The 19,336-nt window shown below is 57.3% G+C and overlaps 3 protein-coding genes across 3 annotated transcripts in view; all 3 read left to right on the top strand.

Moving 5' to 3' along the window:
* The first annotated feature begins 412 nt into the window (after positions 1-412).
* On the top strand, positions 413-2,005 carry ZNF358 (zinc finger protein 358). The gene has a single exon (XM_006902667.1). The coding sequence runs from the start codon at positions 413-415 to the stop codon at positions 2,003-2,005; it is 1,593 nt and encodes a 530-aa protein (XP_006902729.1).
* A 1,841-nt stretch (positions 2,006-3,846) lies between these two features.
* On the top strand, positions 3,847-16,503 carry MCOLN1 (mucolipin 1). Its single transcript, XM_006902666.1, has 14 exons — positions 3,847-4,016; positions 5,557-5,762; positions 7,022-7,189; positions 7,278-7,443; positions 9,430-9,538; positions 9,771-9,867; positions 10,081-10,180; positions 10,786-10,892; positions 10,981-11,130; positions 11,220-11,321; positions 13,875-13,997; positions 14,202-14,417; positions 16,254-16,378; positions 16,467-16,503. The coding sequence occupies exons 1-14, from the start codon at positions 3,986-3,988 to the stop codon at positions 16,501-16,503; spliced, it is 1,737 nt and encodes a 578-aa protein (XP_006902728.1). The 5' UTR covers positions 3,847-3,985.
* Positions 16,504-18,411: 1,908 nt separating this feature from the next.
* The window catches only part of PNPLA6 (patatin-like phospholipase domain containing 6), a 31,755-nt gene continuing 30,830 nt past the window's right edge, over positions 18,412-19,336 (top strand). The window contains exons 1-3 of the mRNA XM_006902665.1: positions 18,412-18,711; positions 18,864-18,946; positions 19,125-19,222. Coding sequence (XP_006902727.1) covers positions 18,489-18,711; positions 18,864-18,946; positions 19,125-19,222 — 404 coding nt within the window. The 5' untranslated portion in view covers positions 18,412-18,488. The remainder of the gene's footprint in view (positions 18,712-18,863; positions 18,947-19,124; positions 19,223-19,336) is intronic.

Below are 19,336 nucleotides of genomic sequence, written 5' to 3'. Positions count from 1 at the left end.
CAGCCAGGGGTGGGTCCACCGCTTTCGCAAGCTGGAGGCAGGGAAGGAGCCATGGGTTTTCAGTAGTGGAGTTTAGAATGTGGCCCAACACCCTTTCTTTCCAGTCCCTGCCCAGATGCCAAAAGAGACCCACTCTTTGCCAAAGAAATCTCAGCGTGGCACATATGGTAACTGAAAGGTTGTCAGTCTGAACCTGTCCAGTGGTGCCACGGAACAGGGGCCAGGTGACCTGTTTCTGAAAGGCCTGCAAGGAGTAGGCCCTTACTCTGAGCACACACGGGGTCACTGTGAGTGGATGTTGATTCCACCACACATGGGTTCGGTTTGCATTTGGTTCTCCAGCAAGCTCCATCCACCCTCTCCTCACCCTGTAGATCCTGTCCCTGAAGTGACCAACACCTCGAAGCCTGAAATGCGGCGCTCAGTCCTGGTCCGGAACCCAGGCCACAAAGGCCTCAGTCCTGTTTATGAGGAACTTGATTCTGATTCTGAGGACCAGAACGCCAACCGTGAAGACCTGGACCCTGTTTCTGAAGACCCAGAGCCTCACCCAAAAGACCTCAACACTGTCTCCGAAGAAGACGTGGACCCCAGCTGCGAAGATCTTGAGTCCGCCTCCCAAGAACTGGAACCTGGTGCGGAATCCGCTCCGGGCTCCAGTTTGGGGAACTGTGACTCGGAACCTCAAGATCTCGACCCCACGTCTGCAAGTTCAGACCTTGATCCAGACGTCATCGGTCCCGTCCCCCTGGTTCTCGACCCTAACAGCGACGTCCCCGACCTGGACCCCCTGCCCTCCAGCCTCACTGCCACCCCCGAGGTCCTGCCCACCGGCCCCGCGGTGCCCCCCGCCCCCGCCAGCCCGCCGCGGCCCTTCTCCTGCCCGGATTGCGGGCGCGCCTTCCGCCGCAGCTCGGGTCTGAGCCAGCACCGCCGCACCCACAGCGGCGAGAAGCCCTACCGCTGCCCCGACTGCGGTAAGTCCTTCAGCCACGGCGCCACGCTGGCCCAGCACCGCGGCATCCACACGGGCGCGCGGCCCTACCAGTGCGCGGCCTGCGGCAAGGCCTTCGGCTGGCGCTCCACGCTGCTCAAGCACCGCAGCAGCCACAGCGGCGAGAAGCCGCACCACTGCCCCGTGTGCGGCAAGGCCTTCGGCCACGGCTCGCTGCTGGCGCAGCACCTGCGCACGCACGGCGGCCCGCGGCCCCACAAGTGCCCCGTGTGCGCCAAGGGCTTCGGCCAGGGCTCGGCGCTGCTCAAGCACCTGCGCACGCACACGGGCGAGCGGCCCTACCCCTGCCCGCAGTGCGGCAAGGCCTTCGGCCAGAGCTCGGCGCTGCTGCAGCACCAGCGCACGCACACGGCCGAGCGCCCCTACCGCTGCCCGCACTGCGGCAAGGCCTTCGGCCAGAGCTCCAACCTGCAGCACCACCTGCGCATCCACACGGGCGAGCGGCCCTACGCCTGCCCGCACTGCTCCAAGGCCTTCGGCCAGAGCTCGGCGCTGCTGCAGCATCTGCACGTGCACTCGGGCGAGCGCCCCTACCGCTGCCAGCTCTGCGGCAAGGCCTTCGGCCAGGCGTCCAGCCTCACCAAGCACAAGCGCGTGCATGAGGGCGCGGCGGCAGCGGCGGCAGCTGCCGCGGCAGCGGCCGCTGGTCTGGGCCTGAGCCCCGTGCCCGTGCTGAGATCCGATCAAGTCTCCCTCCTGGATCCTGAAGCGGCCTCCGTGCTCACCTCTGACCTTGGCCCTGACCTTGGCACCACACTGGGCTCTCTCCCCGATCCCAGCCACAAAAGCAGCCCCGGCTCCCCAACTACCCCCAGTCCGGAGCCTGTCCCATCTTCTGACCCCAAGTCTGATCACGAAGCCGAGCCGAACCCCGAGTCCCACCCTGACCCCAGCTCTCCCATCCGTGACACTGTCAGTCCATCCATCCCTGCAGGTGAGAGTCCCGAGTGGGCACGGGAGCCAGGGGCACTGCTGGGGCCAGATGGCTGAAGTGGACTTCCAAAGCGCCTGGGGAAGTTGTGTGTCGTGCAGCTAGTAAAGTCCTTCACTGCCTACTGGCTCTGTCTTCCTTCACCTGCTGCTCTTTCTCAGCTCCCACCACCCCACTCTATGCAAGGCCCCTGCCCAGGAGATATGGGAGTATGGTCTGGCCCAACCAGTGGCCCCCTTTCCTCTTCTTGCCCAGAGCCACATCTGTCTAGCTGGCCCACCCTGCAGTCACCACTCTGCTCCCTCCAGACCTGTCTCAAGAGGAAGCTCACCTCTCAGGTGACCTGAACAGAGTCTGCTCCCTGTAGCCATTCCACACAGCCACAGTCACTTGGGACGGCCACCAGCACAGGAATAACTCTTACAGTGGCATACTTTTTACTTGGGCATGTTTGCAGCCTGCGAGGCCACCAGGCTAGCTCCCTTCACCTACCCCTTGCCTTTCAAAGGCCATCTTATTGAGACCCTGCTGGACACGGGAGCTTGCTGGTTTACACCTTCAACAAACATCTGCTGGGCATGAGAGACGGTATCTCAGCAGGATGCCTGGTAAACAGCAGAAGGAGACAGATATCACTGTATGATGTAAACATCTTCACAGGAGATGGGACAGTCAAGACACAGCATAACAGGACGGGTTGTACTCACCTATCCACTAACAGAGGGCGCTCTGGTGGCCTGGTGGTTAGAAGCTGCACTGCAGTCCCCAAGATACACAGTTCCAATGCACCAGCTGCAGGCAGAGAACAATGGGCAATCTCTTCCCTGACAATTAACTGCCTCTGGAAACCCGTAAGAGTGTCAGCTATGGGTCCGTTATGACTCAACGGTACAAAATAACAACACTCACCAACTTAAGAACTAGGACTATCTATCTACTCAGCCACATACTCTTCTTACATAATCGTTTCACTCACCAGCCCCTAAGGCGATGACTTATCCTCATCTCAAAAATAAGCAAAGAGGCTCTAAAAGCTTAAGGGATGTGTTGAAAGACATTGAGGGGATGGCTGGGAATTCCAAAGTTAAAAAGCCACACTCCCATTCAGAGGGTGTGTCCATAATGCATTGCATTCCAGGGGCAAGAGTGTACAAAGATCCCTGGAGCCAGGGGAAATGAGACAGGAGAGTAGCGGAGGTCAGACCACTGTGGTCTTCTTGGTAGTCTAGGGATGGGTGGTGGGGAGTTCAGTGGTCATCAGAGCAAAGGGAAGGCACTGGCCAGTTCTGGCCTGAATTATTTTCTTAATTAAAAAAGAAAATTGTGCTGAGTTGGTCTTTGAAGTACCTTCTAGCTGCTGGATGGGAGTTTGGGGACACAGAAGGCGAGAGAGGGAGCCGTAGAAACCAGGGAAGAGCCTGGTTCAAAAGTCCAGATGAGAAACATTGGACAGCTTTAGACCGGGAGATAAGCAATCAATCGTATTTGGGATATAATTAGGGAATGGAACAGGATTTACTGATTAGGGAAAAAGGGAGGGGGGAGCGAGGATGTGGCCCTTCACCCTGTTTCTGGGAGGAAGGCGGGGCCAGCTCTGAGATGGGGACACGGGGTCATCATCGGACACCGCTGAGGGCAAAGGGTCAAGCACTGGACATGGAAGTCACGAGGCTGGCATGGCTCGCGGGACCCGACGGGAAGCCAGGGCGGCCTCGGCGGCTGCTGAACAAGGTCACGCTTACAGCCAGCCCGCTCCCAGGCCACACTCACTGCCCGCGCCGGGCTCCTGGTGGACCTGCAGTCGCACTCCCAGCTGCGCACGCGTGCTATTCCGCTAGGGGTCGCCGCGGCGCGGGAGGCGGGGCCACGCGGAGTCACGTGCTCTCTAGGGCGCCCTGGTCACGTGACAGCGGTCCCGGTCAGCTGACTCGGGAGGGTTTGAAGCCGCGCCGGGAGGAGCGAGGCCGCGGTGACCGCGCCGGGCTCGACCCCTGGCTGCCCCGCCGCGCCCGCCGGCGCCCCGCGCTCCCCGGCCCGGCATGGCTGCTCCCGCGGGCCGGCGCGGCTCAGGTGAGGCCCTGGCGGCGCCGCGGCCCGAGTGCAGGTGGCGGGCGGGCGCTCGGGCTCCCGGGATTTTGGGTCTGAACCTAGGCAGTGGTTGCTCAGCTTTCCCCGCGCCCAGGCGCCAGGCTCCGGCTTCTCCATCCCGGGCTTCCCTTCTGCATCCGCCTGATCTTGCAGGCAAATGCTCAGCTTCCCAGAACCCAGCGGGAGCAGTGGGGATGCGTCTTTGACCTTAGACGGCTAACTCCAATCTTATCTCTCCAAACATTTGGAATCTCAGCCTTGTTATAAACAACCAGCACACTAGCCTTCAGGCTCCCGAGAGCCGGGCCAGCAGCCCTGCAGGACAGGTTCTGACAGTGCCCGCTGTCATGCCTGCCTCTGGGTCAGGCCCTGGAATAAAGCAGGGTTCTCCAACGGGGGTGTGTCAGGGACAGTTCAGGGCTGGCTGCTCGACCAGCTGTGACCCAAGCTGTTGCCGAAACCTCGGCTCCTCCTCTTAGCTTTGTCAGACTGCAGGAAGCCAGCACGAACAAACTGGAGCATCTCTTTGCAACAAAATTACTGAGGGGCGCTGAGCCTCACCCTCAACTGTAGACTTTAATTTCCATTTTTCAGTTAGAGAAACTATGTAGAGAGACTGAGGCCTAAGAGTTTTGGCAATGACCATGCTGGCAAGTGGCAGACCGAGGGTTCAGTTTCAGAGTTCTTTGATTTGCAGGCGTCACTGTCATTAATGCTGTTGCTGGATTAGCTCATAAAATAGTATCTAGGCAGTGCTGGACTAGCAGCCATGAAAGCACTGGCAATTGCGTTTCCTTATTTGTTCAATCACTCGTCATGATGAGTAGGAAGATGAATCTACGGATGTTGATCCAGGATAAACTGGAATGTGAAATCAGCTCTGCTTATGCCTGGAGGCCAGAGTCAGGCTAGACCTGGAGCCCTGTGTGTCCTGGGAGAGTTGCACAGATCCACAATGGAATGTTAAGGAATATTCCTCCTTTTTCTCTGCATACCCGCCCCCCCCCAATCAGTGCTTTGTAAGCACCAGTTTCCGCAGGAGAAGTGATTATTGCCCCCATTTTACAGATGAGGAGGCTGAAGCTAGAGTGCCCTATCTAGGCTCATGAGCTTCAGAGTCGGGAATCAACATGGCCTTTCTGACTTCAGACACCAGCTCTCAACCTCTGAACAGTCTGTCCTCACCGCCACCCCCACCAGCAATTGCTGTTGTGTCCACTCCAGGTCCCAGCAGTGACCCCACTTGCCTCAGAGTAGAATTGTGCTCCGCAGGGTTTCCAGTGGCTGGCTTTTTGGAAGTGGATTGCCAGGTCTTTCTTGAGAAGTGCCTTCTAGTGTTAACTGTTGGTACCACCCAGGGGCTCTACAACATAGTCCCCAAAGGCTATAAGTTTTCTAGATTTTTTGGGGGGCTTCTCCACATTCTTCTGGGGCTGGACTCTGGGGCTCTGAGGAAAGCACTGAACCCCTAGCCGGTCAGGCTGCTGTGCCTAATCCTTACAGCTTTCCCTCATTCCCATAGAGACTGAGCGGCTCCTGACCCCCAGCCCTGGCTATGGGACCCAGGCAGGGAATTCCCCGGCCCTGCCGACCCCCCAGGAAGAGGAAGACCTCCGCCGCCGTCTCAAGTACTTCTTCATGAGCCCCTGTGACAAATTCCGGGCCAAGGGTCGTAAGCCCTTCAAGCTGATGCTGCAAGTGGTGAAGATTCTGGTGGTGACTGTGCAGGTGAGGCCCAGCTGGGCAGGGGCCCCAGCAGAGCGCCTCCTGTGGCCCCTGCTCTCCTCCACGGGGGAGTCTTGCAGTGGGAGAGTAGTCCCAGCCCACAGCCTTGTAAAAGCAGTGACAGCGGCTGTAATGACTAGGACTCCCAAGTCTGCAGCTGCAATAAAAGTACATGCAGCATCTCACCTCTATTTTGTTCAAGAGGCACCTGAGGCTCAGAGAGGTTTAGCATCTTGTCCTAAGTCACACAGCAATTGAATGTGGCAAGCTGGGATTTGAACCCTGGTTTCTGACACTATATTGGCCAAGAGATCTGAGTCAGTGGTTGAGCAGATAACAGGTCCTCTCCTGTGCTTGACCTGGTGGGCCCCCAGGTGACTCACACCCACTACACCCTTGATAAACTTTCTGTCTGGTGCTAGGACTCTGGGTATGGTAGAAGGATAAGTTACCACTGAGTTGATTCAACTCAAGGTGACCAGGTGTGTGTCAGAGTAGGACTGGGTTCTGTAGGGTTTCCATGCTTTTAACAAGATAGATTGCCAGGCCTTTCTTCTGATGCATCTCTGGGCAGACTTGAATTGGCTACCTTCGGTTAGCAGCTGAATGTGTTAACAGTTTGCACCACCCAGGGACTTTCTGGACATACTGTTACAGCTCTGTCCCTTCCACCCTGCTGCACACACCCAGCAAAATAATGGTACTTTCTCTGCCTGCTTGGATTAGCAAATTTGTTAAATGTTCTGGTAACCAGTTTAATAAGCATTAGAGTCTATTAGCGCAGGAACCCTAATGATGCATCAATGAATCACCTAGCTGCTGAGCACAAGTTTGGTGGTTCAAACTCACTCTATAGCTTCTTAGGAGACAGGCCTGGCAGTGTGCTTCAGTGTACATCATGGCCAGGAAGATGCTGGGGGCAGTTCTGTCCTGCCACAAGGTCGAAATCAACGCAGTGGCCCCCAACTTGGCAGGCCTGTTGTCAGATATTTGAGCGCCCACTGGGGAGATAATCGGGGGATGGCAGATATGGCCTGTGCCCTTGTGGAAATAGGGCTGGAGGATGAGGGCAAGGCATGCTTAACCAGATGTCAACACAAAGGATTTCGAGGCCCCCTGTGCTTGGAGGGCCCTACCTCCAAGCCCCACTGGACGTCTTTAAGACCTGCCCTTTCCTTGTCCTCTGCTCCTGCCCCAAGCGAGACTGCCCTACCTGTGAGTTTTGAACTCCTGGCGGTGACCTCACCTGCCCCTCCCACCAGCTCATCCTGTTTGGACTCAGCAACCAGCTGGCAGTGACCTTCCGGGAGGAGAACACCATTGCCTTCCGGCACCTCTTCCTGCTGGGCTACACAGACGGCGCGGATGACACCTTCGCCGCCTACACCCGGGAGCAGCTCTACCAGGCCATCTTCCACGCCGTGGACCAGGTGCCGGCAGCAGAGGTGGGTGGGCAGGCAGGCTCAGGATGGGAGAGAGAGTGGGAGGCTAACTGAGCCCACTTACCTCTGCCTCCAGTACCTGCTGCTTCCCAACGTGTCGCTGGGCCGGTATGCCTATGTGCAGGGCGGAGGAGGCCCTGGAGCCAACGGCTCAGCACTGGCCATCTGCCAACACTACTACCGCCATGGCCACGTGGACCCGGCCAATGACACCTTCGACATTGACCCTGTGGTCATCACTGGTGAGTGGGCCCAGGTCGATTGAAATCCTAGATCTGCCTGGAGCTCACTGTGAAGACTGATGATTGTCTGCACACCTAAGGAGCTCTGGTGCTTAGTGGTGAGGAACTGTACTATGAGGTACACAGTTCGAACCTACCAGCTGATATTTTGGGGAAAGATGGGCAGTTTCCTCCCGTGCAATTTACTGCCCCTGAAAACCCACTTGGAGAGTCAACTGTGGGTCAGTTCCGACTCGGTGGTACTCAACAACAACAATAACAACAACATGCATACATACAGGTTTCCAACACACGGGGAGCACACACCCCCATACACAGATACACACAGAGCCATTGAGTTGATTCCAATTTGTAGCTACATCTGTCAGTACAGCGTAGAGTACCATGACCTCAGGGGTTGGTTCCCCAGGCTAGAAATCCTTATGAGCCTAGCGGCTAAAGAATTGTTCCGCCAACCCAAAGGCAGGCAGTTCTAATCCACCATCTGGTCTTTGGGAGAAAAATGAGCAGTCTCCTCCTGTGCGATTTGCAGCCTCAAAACCTGCTGGAGGTTTTATCCAGCTGCCTTCCCGCTTTCCTGCTGAGTGGCTGTTGGGTCCAAATGACTGACCTTTGGCTAGCACTTAACCACTGCCCCACCAGAGCTCTGTATGAAGAGACCATTGTGTGTGTTGTTTTTTTTTTAAAATTTTTATTATTTTTTTGTGTGTGTCAAATGGGATCTGACTGGTACAGGAGGAGATTGCCCCTCCTTCTCCAACAGAGCATCTGGTGGATTCGAACCGCATACCTCTGGGATTGCAGTGCAGCTTCTTGCCACTGCCCACCAGAGCTCCCTTTGTGTGTTCCTTTCGAAAACTGAGCTTGCCCCAGTGCAGTCTTCTGTTCAGTCCTGTGGCACTGATGGCCTCCTGGGGCTCGTGCAGCCATGCTTGCCTTCCCTTCCTGACTGCCCCAGATGTTTCCTCTCCAGTCTTTTGATTAGCTGATGTCAGTTCAGTCCTTTGCAGAGAGTTATTAAAAGAACATGATGTTCAAGGCTGACGTTATTTGCAGATGAAGGTAAACTACGGTTTTGTTTTTTTGGTGTTTTTTTAAAAAAATTTATTATTATTATTTTATTGTTGTGTGTGTGTGTGTATACTGTCAAATCAGATCTGACTGGTACAGGAGGAGATTGTCCCTCCTTCCCCGGCAGAGCATCTGGTGGATTCAAACCGTGTACCTTTGGGATTGCAGTGCAGCTTCTTGCCACTAGGCCACCAGAGCTCCCCTTAAACTGTGATTTTAAGAAGACTTCAGGAAATGTTTTTTGTGGTTTATAGTTTGAAGATTTCTCTCAGGGTGATGTTTTCAGGAGTTCATTCAGCCTCCATGATTCCAGAAAGGCTAGATTCCATGAGACTTTAAAATTCTGTTGTGTATTCTCCCCCTTTTCATGAGGATTCTACTCATTCAGTCTTATAGCTGGACACAAACCAGTCTGGTCTCATGGTAAAGGAGGCAGTTTAACCTTATGGACATAAGGTTTGTTCCTCCTTCTATTCCTGACTCTCCTTGTGGTGGTGGTGTGCGCTATAAAGTCAGAACTGAGTCATAGCTGACCCTCCAGTGGGTTTTTGGAGGTTGCCAAATCGCACAGATTACCCACCTTTCTCCTGGGGCATGACTTGCGGATTTGACCTGCCTGCCTTTGGGTTGGCAGCACAACTTCTTATCATTAGGCCACCAGAGTTCCCTGGCTGTCCTCTTGCCCTTATCAATGTCATAAACTCTCTAAGCGTTTGGGGATCCATCAGGTGCCGGATCAGGGATCTGACTCAGGTGGAGAGTCAGATAGACTGTCATTGGTGACCAGGAGGGTGGAAGAAAACCAGCAACAAGGCTTTACGTGCAGTGGGAAGCGAAGCAGGGAGGGGCTGGTGGGGACTGGGGAGCCTCTGCCCTTCCCTGTCCCCTGAGACCCCTCTGACTGCCTGTCTTCAGACTGCATCCGGGTGGACCCCCCTGAGCCATCCCCTCTGCCTCCCACTGAGGACCTCACCCTCTCAGATGGCAGCTCCAGTTACAGGAACCTCACACTCAAGTTCCACAAGTACCGCCTGCTTGGGGCTGCTCCAGGGGAGGCGGGCAGGACACTGAGGGAGGCCCTGCTGCTGGCAGCCACTTCCCCCCACAGGGCGGAGGCTGAGGCCCCTGTGCTGAGGCCAGCCGCTTGTCCGCTTCTCCGCTGACTGCAGAGGCAGCCTGGGGTGGGGTGCTGGCATGCTGGGCCAGGAAGGGACTGGCGGGGCACTGCCGCCCTCACCCGAGCCTCCCCCCCCCAGGCTGATCAACGTCACCGTCCACTTCCAGCTGAAGACCATCAACCTGCAGAGCCTCATCAACAACGAGATCCCAGACTGCTACACCTTCAGCGTCCTGGTGAGCTGGGGAGCAGGAGGGACCGATCGGGGACCTGGGGGTCAGGGCCTGGAGGTGTTGTTCTTCTAGGCCTGAAGGCTGGTTAGAGGGCATCTTGGGGGCCATTTGCCATGGGCATCGTGGGAGAGATGGGGCAAGGACTCCCCATTGTGCTGGGCCGGGAACTGCGGGCAGCCAGGGTTTACTCTGCATCTCTCACTGCCCATTCCACAGATCCTCTTTGATAATAAGGCACACAGTGGACGGATCCCCATCAGCCTGGAGACCCAGGCCCATATCCAGGAGTGTAAGCACCCCAGCGTCTTCGGGCATGGTGAGCCCCTGCCCTGCCTGAGATGCCCCCATGTGTCCTCCACGCTAGCAGCTCTCAGACCATCCCGATCGTTGGCCCTGAGGCTCCCGAAGTCTCAGACCTGTGCTGCCAGAATGCAACGCAGAGTCTCAAATCAGCACTGACCTTGGTCCTGACCCTCCCAGAGACACCCCAAAAGTCTCAAATCAGCACTAACCTTTGACCTTCGCAGAGGCACCCCAAGGCTCAGATCAGCACTGGCCCTGGCCTTCCCAGAGGCACCCCAAGCTTCGAATCAGAGCTGACTTTTGACTTTCCAAGAGACACCCCAAGGCTCAGAACAGCACTGACCACAGTCTTGACCCTGCCTGAGATGGCCCACCTGGATCTCAGGCCAGCACCTGGTGCCCCGACTTGCGTGACACGCCCTCTGAGCCTTGTGCCTCAGACCAGCGCTAACCTGGGCCTCTCACCTGCCCAGGGAAGCCCACGAACCCACAGCCAGCACTGGCCAGGGGCCCTGAGCTGCCCACAGGAGCCCACAAACCCTCTGGCTGGCCCAGATCCGCGATGCCCCCAGGTGTCGCCCAGGTCTCTGTTCTGGCTCAGACCTTGCCCTCCTGCAGGAGACAACAGCTTCCGGCTCCTGTTCGACGTGGTGGTCCTGCTCACCTGCTCGCTGTCCTTCCTGCTGTGTGCACGCTCGCTTTTGCGGGGCTTCCTGCTGCAGAACGTGAGCCCTTGGACCAGGAGGGCGTGGACACGGGGCTGGGTGGGCACAAGCCTCGACTCCACTCACGCCTTCACCTTTACCTTGGCAGGAGTTTGTGGGGTTCATGTGGCGGCAGCGGGGTCGCGTCATCAGCCTGTGGGAGCGGCTGGAGTTCGTCAATGGCTGGTACATCCTGCTGGTGACCAGCGACGTGCTCACCATCTCGGGCACCATCATGAAGATCGGCATCGAAGCCAAGGTGGGTCTGTGCAGACCCGGGGGGGCCCAGGGCCAGCCCCCCTTCTCCGGCCCAGGGGACAGGCGGGGCTGACACGGCTCCCCCCGCAGAACCTGGCCAGCTACGACGTCTGCAGCATTCTCCTGGGCACCTCGACGCTGCTCGTCTGGGTCGGCGTCATCCGCTACCTGACCTTTTTCCACAAGTACAATGTGAGCCTTGGCCCCACTGTCACGTCCACGCGTGTTCCCCAGCGAGACTGCCTCCCCGTATCCCTCCCTCATCCTCCACGCCCCAAAATGAGTGCACGCAATGACTCCCACTGGCACATGTGTTCCCCAGGGAGGCTGCCCTTCCCCCGTGTCCCTCCCTCATTCTCCACGCCCCAAAACGAGTGCACGCGATCCTCCACGCCCCAAAACGAGTGCACGCGATCCTCCACACCCCAAAATGAGTGCACGCGATGATCCCCACAGTCACACGTGTTCCCCAGGGAGGCTGCCCCTCCCCCGTGTCCCTCCCTCATTCTCCACGCCCCAGAACGAGTGCACGTGACGACCCCCACACGCACACGTGTGAACACGTGTCTCCACCTGGGCAGCTCCCGCCCTCGGTGCCTCACTCCTCTTCTTTAGTGCTGATGGAACAGAAACGGCACGAGTGGGGGTCCGGCTGCCTTGTTTCCATTTTCGTTGCTGAAACATACACATAGGGATGAACCGGACAGTTCCTCCACGTACCCTTCAGGCGCAGATGGCCTCTGAGCCGGGCAACTGTACCTGCCCTCTTTTTGCAGGTTCTTGCTGCCCCTTTTAACTCATCACTCCCGAAGCTTCCTGTTTAATCAGGTTAACTGTGGTGGATTTTAAGAACAGAGGTGTGTCCCGTCACAGGCTAGGACACCAGGAGTCTGTGCTCAGGGTGCTGGCTTAGAGGACGCATCGTCCTGGTCTCTGGACCAGTCATTGCTGCAGGTTGTCTAGCCTGGCAGCCATTCCTGCTTCTTCGGCTCGCTGGTGGTCTTCACATGGCTCTTGTCTGTCCCTCTCCTGTACTTGCCTCTCTCTGTCCAAGGAGCCCTGGTAGCATAGCAGGTTAAGTGTTGGCCTGCTGACGGAAAGATCTCGGCAGTTGGAACCCCCCACCCTTGCCCCCAGCCACTCCGAGCTGAGGCAGTTCCTTCCAGGATCTGTTTCCAGCCTTGGAAACGTGGTGGCGGGTCGCCTGCTGGAGTCGGCGTGGGCTGGATGGCTGTGGGTTTGGTTAAGTGAGATTTCTTTTTGTGGCATGAAGTGTTGTGAGCCACAGTGTTAACTGAAGTGTCGGTGGTCTGAACCTGCCCGCTGCTCAGCAGGAGGAAGAGGGCGTGCTCTGCTCATGACCATCGTTGTTGTTATGTGCCGTCGAGTCGTTTCCGACTCATAGCGACCCTCTGTACAACAGCCCTAAACCCTGCTCTATCCTGCGCCAACCGCACTGCCTCTGACACACCCATCCCAATTACCCCAGTCACTGAATCAATCCATCTCATAGAGGGTCTTCCCCTCCTGCGCTGTCCCTCCACCCTCCCAAGCATGATGTCCCTCTCCAAGGACCCATCCCTCCTGGCAAACATCGAAACCGGGCGGAGGATTGTCCGGGGTGGGAGGCTGCTCTCTGACTGCGGGTTTGAGGGTTGCCAGGGGAGGGAGTCTGTTCTCTGAACAGTGAGCGGGTTTGTCGATGCTCGTTCCTGCCAGTCTTATCTCCCAGGAGCCCTGGAGCGGAGTGAGGAATGTGTTAAGTTGCTGATCAGAAGGTTTGCAATTTGAATCTACCAGGTGATTTGCAGGAGAAAGAGGGCCAGTCTTTTAAAGGCTTATAGCCTTGGAAACTCAGTTACAGGGTTGCTCTGCGTTGGAACGGACTTCGTTTAATGTGGGCGTGTGTGCGCACGCACGCGCACGCATGTATGTGCATGCGTGCGTGTGGGGTGTGGACATGCACACAGATGTCCATGGGTGTGTGTATATGAATGTGCTCGGCTGCACATGGACATGTGTGCATATATGCACGGGAGGACAAGGACTTGTGTGCATGGTTGTGTGTGGCATATGCCTGTGTGCACACAGATGTGTATGGGTGTGTGTGCGTGCATGTTCTTGCATGGCTATACATGAACGTGAGTGCATGGACATGTGTGTATGTGTGATGGACATGTGTGTATGTGTGATGGACATGTGTGTATGTGTGCATAGAATATAAATGTGTGTGTGTGTAATCTTTCTTTTCAGCAGTGATGAGGGTTGGGTGGGTGCAGTGATGAGGGTTGGGTGGTGCCCAACCCACCCCCCACCCCTCTCTGACAAGTCCTCATTAACATAATAGAGGCCCCACCGGGTTTGCACCCATTTGTACAGGGTTAATGCCAACATGTGTGTGGGGTTTTTTTTAATTTTATGTGTGTGTGTGTGTGTGTACCGTCAAATTGGATCTGACTGGTACAGGAGGAGATGGCCCCTCCTTCTCCGGCAGAGCATCTGGTGGATTTGAACTGCTTATCTCTGGGATTGCAGTGCAGCTTCTTGCCACTAGGCCACCAGAGCTCCCCCAACACGTGTTTGTGTGGACATCACTTAGTTGAGAACAGAACTTCACCCACTTGAGTCTACCCTGGGGTCCCCTCGGGACCCTCAACACAGCCCTGTCCCTTCTGTGCTCCCATGAGCTTCTGTGGCCACAGTGTACTCCGTGGCCCCAGCCCTCACCACCCTGTCCCAACACAGATCCTGATCGCGACGCTGCGGGTGGCCCTGCCCAGTGTGATTCGCTTCTGCTGCTGCGTGGCTGTCATCTACCTGGGCTACTGCTTCTGTGGCTGGATCGTACTGGGGCCCTACCACGTGAAGGTAGGTGGGCCTCGCCGGCCGCCCCTGCTCCACGGTCAGAGAGTCCAGGAGCTCTGTGAACCCCCACCCCCACGAGGACGCAAGGTGCCCTGGCTCCCCTCACCCCCACCAGATGCCCCCGGCCAGCCTGTCACTGACGCCATGACCCCAGATGATCCCGCGTGACCCCTGGGATGTGGCTCACTGTCCCCACTGCCCCCCCAGTTCCGCTCGCTGTCCATGGTGTCCGAGTGCCTGTTCTCGCTCATCAACGGCGACGACATGTTCGTGACGTTCGCCGCCATGCAGGCGCAGCAGGGCCGCAGCAGCCTGGTCTGGCTCTTCTCCCAGCTCTACCTCTACTCCTTCATCAGCCTCTTCATCTACATGGTGCTCAGCCTCTTCATCGCGCTCATCACCGGCGCCTACGACACCATCAAGGTCAGTGCGATGGCTTAGCAGGGGATGGAGGGAAGACCTGGGGACAGGATGTGAGAACTCTCAGTGGGGACCTCTCAGGGGCAAAGAGAAGACCCAAGGACAGGACGTGGGGCCTCTCAGTGGGACTCGTGAGGCCAGAGGAGGGGGCTAGGCAGGGCTGAGAGCATCCAGTCCCTCTCCTTCGTTCCCAACATTCATTGGCCAGCCTTCATTTAAATGCGATTCTGACCTTTTTCAAAATACCTGTCTTATTGTTTTGGGGGACAGTTTACCCCGTAAGTTAGGTCGTCACGTAACACTTCCTGTTACCAGTTGTTGAGTGAAATTAGTTGCATTTTCCAAAAGGTGTCTATCTGATTGCATCCCGTCGGTTCCATTTCCAGTATTCCAGTTTCCCTATCCCCTTCCCACGTTTGCTTTATTGTCAGGGTCACGTGGATGGTTTTGTTAGTTTTTGGTTTTTCAATAGAGCATCTGCTCACAGGTAATCTTACGTTGGTTTTCCCCCATGGGGAAACAAGCCGCTGTAGTTTCGGTAACCCCAGGAGCCATCCTCTCAGCCCCTCTGTATTGTGGGTGGTCTGGGATGGGCAGTGTTTGGTCCAGGGAAAGCTATTTGTCCTGCAGGCTTCAGGGATCTGGGGGTGAGGGGAGGGTGGAAGGTTACAAAAATTTATTGTGTCATTGGAGTGGGTCTGGGAAAGCTTCCAGAACATGCTGTCCAATTCTAGCGTCCAGTCATATATGCCTACTTAAAATTTAATTGTAGCTAAAGCGGGATACAGTTAAAAATTCATTTCCTCACTTACATCATCTGCATAGCAGAGTGACCCAAAGCCAATGTGGCTAAAAAAAGAAAGACTAACCCATTGTTCTGAAGTCGCCTCTGGCTGTACACGTGACCCCACATATGCACTGTGGAACTCTTCTATGGGGTTTTCATTTTAGAAGCAAGTCCCCGGGCTTATGTGCTGAGGCTCCTTTTGGTGGATTTGAACCAACAACCTTTAATCATAGTTTAGTGCTTATGACGCCTTTGAGTCACATAGGGACCTTCCAGGTAGCCACATTGGACAGCACAGTGGAATATTTCCATCTCAGAGAACTCCGTTGGACAGCACTGTTATAGACCCCAGAGGACATGGAGAAAGACAAGGAAAAGGCCTGCAATTCATTCCAGAGGGCTTGGAGAAGGCACCGGGGGCTGGGGGCTGGGAGGGGAGCGTGTACCCAGCTGACAACTGCAGTAGTCACTTCAGCCTGCAACTTCCCCTGTCACTGGCAGCTGTCCCACAACCAGCGTCCTGTCATGGGCCAGTGGAGCCTTGGGGGGGGGTGCTGTGTGTTCTCGGGGTGCGCCAGCTCAGGCCCTGCCCCCGCTACTGGGCTTCACGCAGATCTTGGTTGAAGGCCCAGGGTGTCAGGCCACCTCTGGGCGCTGGGGCTGAAGCTTGCTGCTGTCACTTGCCATCAAGTCAGTTCTGAGTCCTGATGACCCCCTGTGTGCAGAGGAGAACTTGCCATCGGGTTCTCAAAGCCGTGACCTTGCAGAAACAGATTGCCAGGCCTTTCTTCTGAGGTGCCTCAGTGTAGATCGAAGTAGTCAAGCACATAGCTGTTTGTGACACCCAGCAACTCCCGAGTCCACTGCAGAGGGCCCACACGGACCAGGATGGGGGGGTGTGCGGTGATCTGTGAGTGGGGCTCCTTGCAGGAACAAGCCATGAAGGTCTGCAGGGCAGTCCATGCACAGTAGGCTGGAAGGAGAGTGGGGGAGAGGGCTTAGGGAGCTCTGTCACGCCATCACCCCCTCCCTCTTCCCTCTTCTGCCCCCAGCACCCGGGCGCTGGGGAGGAGAGCGAGCTGCAGGCGTACATCGCGCAGTGCCAGGACAGCCCCACGTCGGGCAAGTTCCGCCGCGGGAGCGGCTCGGCCTGCAGCCTCCTGTGCTGCTGCGCCAGGTGCGACCTGGGCCGGTGGGGGCACGGGTGGGAGGGCAGGTGCCGGGGAGCTGGCCCAGCCAGCCTCTGCTCTCCTCCCCTCGTACAGAGACACCTCGGAGGAGCATTCGCTGCTGGTGAATTGACCCCCGACGGCTCCTGCACCTTAGCCTTGGACGCCTGGCACCTACGCTTATTTATTTTTAGGGTTTGCTTTTAAGGACCGGCTCCCTGCTGTGCGAGGGGCAGTCGGCTCGGACACTGGGGTTGGATGGGGTGGGAGTATTAAATAAAAGAAGGAAAAAAACCTTTTCTCGGGTTTTACTGTGGGCGGGGCATTGCGTTCCTGTCCCTTTAAGGCGTCGGCTTTAAGGCACCGCCCAGCAAGGCTGCCTTCAATTCACCCTCCCTGCTTGGCGGGAGGGGGCGGGACGGCGCTCCCTGCAGTGAATAATTTAAAGGGACCGCGCCTAGGACGCCGGCGGAAGGCTAGCAGAGTGGGAGAAAAGTGGACCCCATCTGTGGCTCATGGGTGAGTCCGCCTTCGCAGTGGCCCTGCGGAGACGCCCTTTCGGGGGATGTTCTCTTGGCTTTACTATATTATATCCGCTCAACTCCGGGTAACCCCTGATTTCCTGATGCTCCCATCCCCCCAGGTTTAAGCAGGTGTTTTTTGCACTGCCAGCCAGGTGAGCCCTGGGGCGTTAGGGGGATTCCATCTCCCAGGAATTTTCCAAGTTAAGTTTCAAAACGTGTAGCTAAACCAAACTTTGAATACTCTCACGGCATCAGAAACAGCTTCAAGCTTCCTAAACAAGTCTCAGTAATATTCCAGCATCCCTGTCCCTTCCTGTGCACCCTGGCCCCACCCCAGATCCTCAGTCAAACGCCAGAGACCCCACGGACAGCTGAACCAGCCCTGTTTCTCCCAGCAGTGGTTCTGTTCTTCATTGTCTCTCGGTAAATTTCCAGCATCCCTGGTCACACCTTTTTCCAGCAACATAGCCACCAGCCATCATTCCGGGAGCCCGGATGCTGCTCCGCACCGAACTTTTCTGATGTCGCTGGGTGCCTTCAGAGTGGCTTTTCGACTCAGCGAGTGTGAGCTGAACTGCCCCATAGAGTTTTCTTGGTTGTAATCTTTCTAGGAGCAGGTTGCCAGGTCGTGCTTTCGCAGGTTCTCTGGGCACAAGGTCTGACTTTTCAATTGTCAGTCAAGTGCTACCACCCTGTGCCATCTCCCGCATAAAGCACTCTGAACGTCCCTGGACCCCTTGTGCAGGAGGCCCTATTAGGACTTCCTCAGCACTGTCCATCAGTCCTGGCCTATCAGTCCTGCTCCGGCTCCAGGGTTAAACCAGAGGCATGTCTGAGTCAAGAGCACAGACTATCCCGCCTATGGCCAGCGGGTCTGTTTTCTTGGGGTGGGGCGCCTGCTCTTTGCAGGGCGTGGGTCCCAGCGGGTTGGTTGGTCAAGCTTGATCAACTACTTAGGGTGGGCCGGAGAAGGGCCCACCCAGGAAGGACTGGAGGGAGCGGCCGGGGGCTGGGCTCCGCAGTTGACAGTAGATGCCCAGCTGCCCTTTGGCCCCAGGGCGGGGTTGGACAAGCGAGACGTCTGGGCAGGCCGCTTTGGGGGGTGAAGGAGCCTGGCGGCCAGCCGATCCGCTTCATCCTCTTGCCCAAACCCAAGCTGATGTCGACACGGCCGGCCAGCCGGTCCGGCAGCGCCCCTTTTGGTACTTCGGCTCTGCTACAAACCCTCGGGGGCCGCAGCCACACAGGGGCGGAGCTTCCGGTCGGAGCCAGGAGGGCCCAGAGTGACGGCCCCGCACTCTTTCCTCTCTTCCCTTCCCCAGGACTCCAGGCTGTTATTCCCGCCGACAAGCTTGAAAGAGAAGATGGACGCCCCTCTGCAAACCGGAATGGTGAGCACCTCGGGTTGTCAATGCCGCGGGGACTACAACTCCCGGCGTGCACAGCGCGCGCCTTCGCGATCTCGCGGGAACGCGAGCTCCTGCGGCTGCGCGTTCGGAGCGAAACTACTCTTCCCGGCTGGCATCGCGGCCCCGCGGAGCCGCAGGGCAGAGTTGCGCCCCCGGGGAGGGAGCGGAGCCGGGCCATTCCGCAGATGGGGACACCGAGGCCCGAGCTGCTTGCGACCTCCTCGGGGGCGGACACGGACGGGGACCTCGGCGTCCCGGCCCCCAGGGAGGTCTCGGCGGGGCGGCCATGCGAAGCGCAGCCTGTGCCGTTCGTCCCGCAGGTGCTGGGCGTGATAATCGGGGCCGGAGTCGCGGTGCTGGTCACGGCCGTTCTCATCCTGCTGTTGGTGCGGAGGCTGCGAGTGCCCAGTGAGGACCCGGAGGGGCAGTGTGTAGGGTGGGAGCTGAAATGCTGGGGGTCCCTGGGGCGGAATCAGTGGGGTTTGCTGCACATCACCTTCCCCCCTCGGGCCCAGTACTGTTTGCTTAGAACTCAGGGTCCCCCTCCTTCTCCGCCCCAGAAACCCCAGCCCCGGATGGCCCCCGGTACCGCTTCAGGAAGAGGGACAAAGTGCTTTTCTATGGCCGGAAGATTATGCGGAAGGTGAGTTCAGGCCCCCCCTGGGGTTGCATTGGAGGCCCAGAGACTCTGCCTTTTCCTCGTGGTCCCCTCCCCGTGGGCTTGGCCCCCCTTAAAGGAAGCCTCTCGGATCGGGGCTCCCCTGATCCTCGCAATCTGACCTGACAGTTGACCTATACTCCCTCCCCCTTTACACTCGTAGGTGTCACAGTCCACTTCTTCCTTGGTGGACACCTCAGTTTCCACAACTTCCCGGCCACGCATGAAGAAGAAACTTAAGATGCTCAATATTGCTAAGAAGTAAGGCTGGGCTGGGCGGGCCTGGTGCGGGGGCCTCTCTGGGGGGTGCTTTCTGAGTCATCCACCCACTTCACAAGTGCTTCTCAGGGTTCTTTGGCTCAAGTGGCCCTGTTG

The sequence above is a fragment of the Elephantulus edwardii genome, unplaced genomic scaffold, assembly GCF_000299155.1.
Source record: "Elephantulus edwardii isolate Elephantulus edwardi_28Jun2011 unplaced genomic scaffold, EleEdw1.0 scaffold00438, whole genome shotgun sequence".
Taxonomy (NCBI): Eukaryota; Metazoa; Chordata; class Mammalia; order Macroscelidea; family Macroscelididae; genus Elephantulus; species Elephantulus edwardii.
The sequence above is the reverse complement of the archived record's forward strand: the minus strand, read 5'-3'. Positions and strand labels throughout refer to the sequence as shown.

What these genes read in the sequence shown, in the direction of transcription:
- ZNF358 (XM_006902667.1), top strand. Translation starts at nt 413, where the DNA reads ATGCGGCGCTCAGTCCTGGTCCGGAACCCAGGCCACAAAGGCCTCAGT.
- MCOLN1 (XM_006902666.1), top strand. Translation starts at nt 3,986, where the DNA reads ATGGCTGCTCCCGCGGGCCGGCGCGGCTCAG. An exon ending in CTCACACTCAAGTTCCACAA is followed by an intron (nt 9,539 to 9,770) that starts GTACCGCCTGCT and finishes TCCCCCCCCCAG; the next exon opens with GCTGATCAACGTCACCGTCC. An exon ending in TGGGGCCCTACCACGTGAAG is followed by an intron (nt 13,998 to 14,201) that starts GTAGGTGGGCCT and finishes CTGCCCCCCCAG; the next exon opens with TTCCGCTCGCTGTCCATGGT.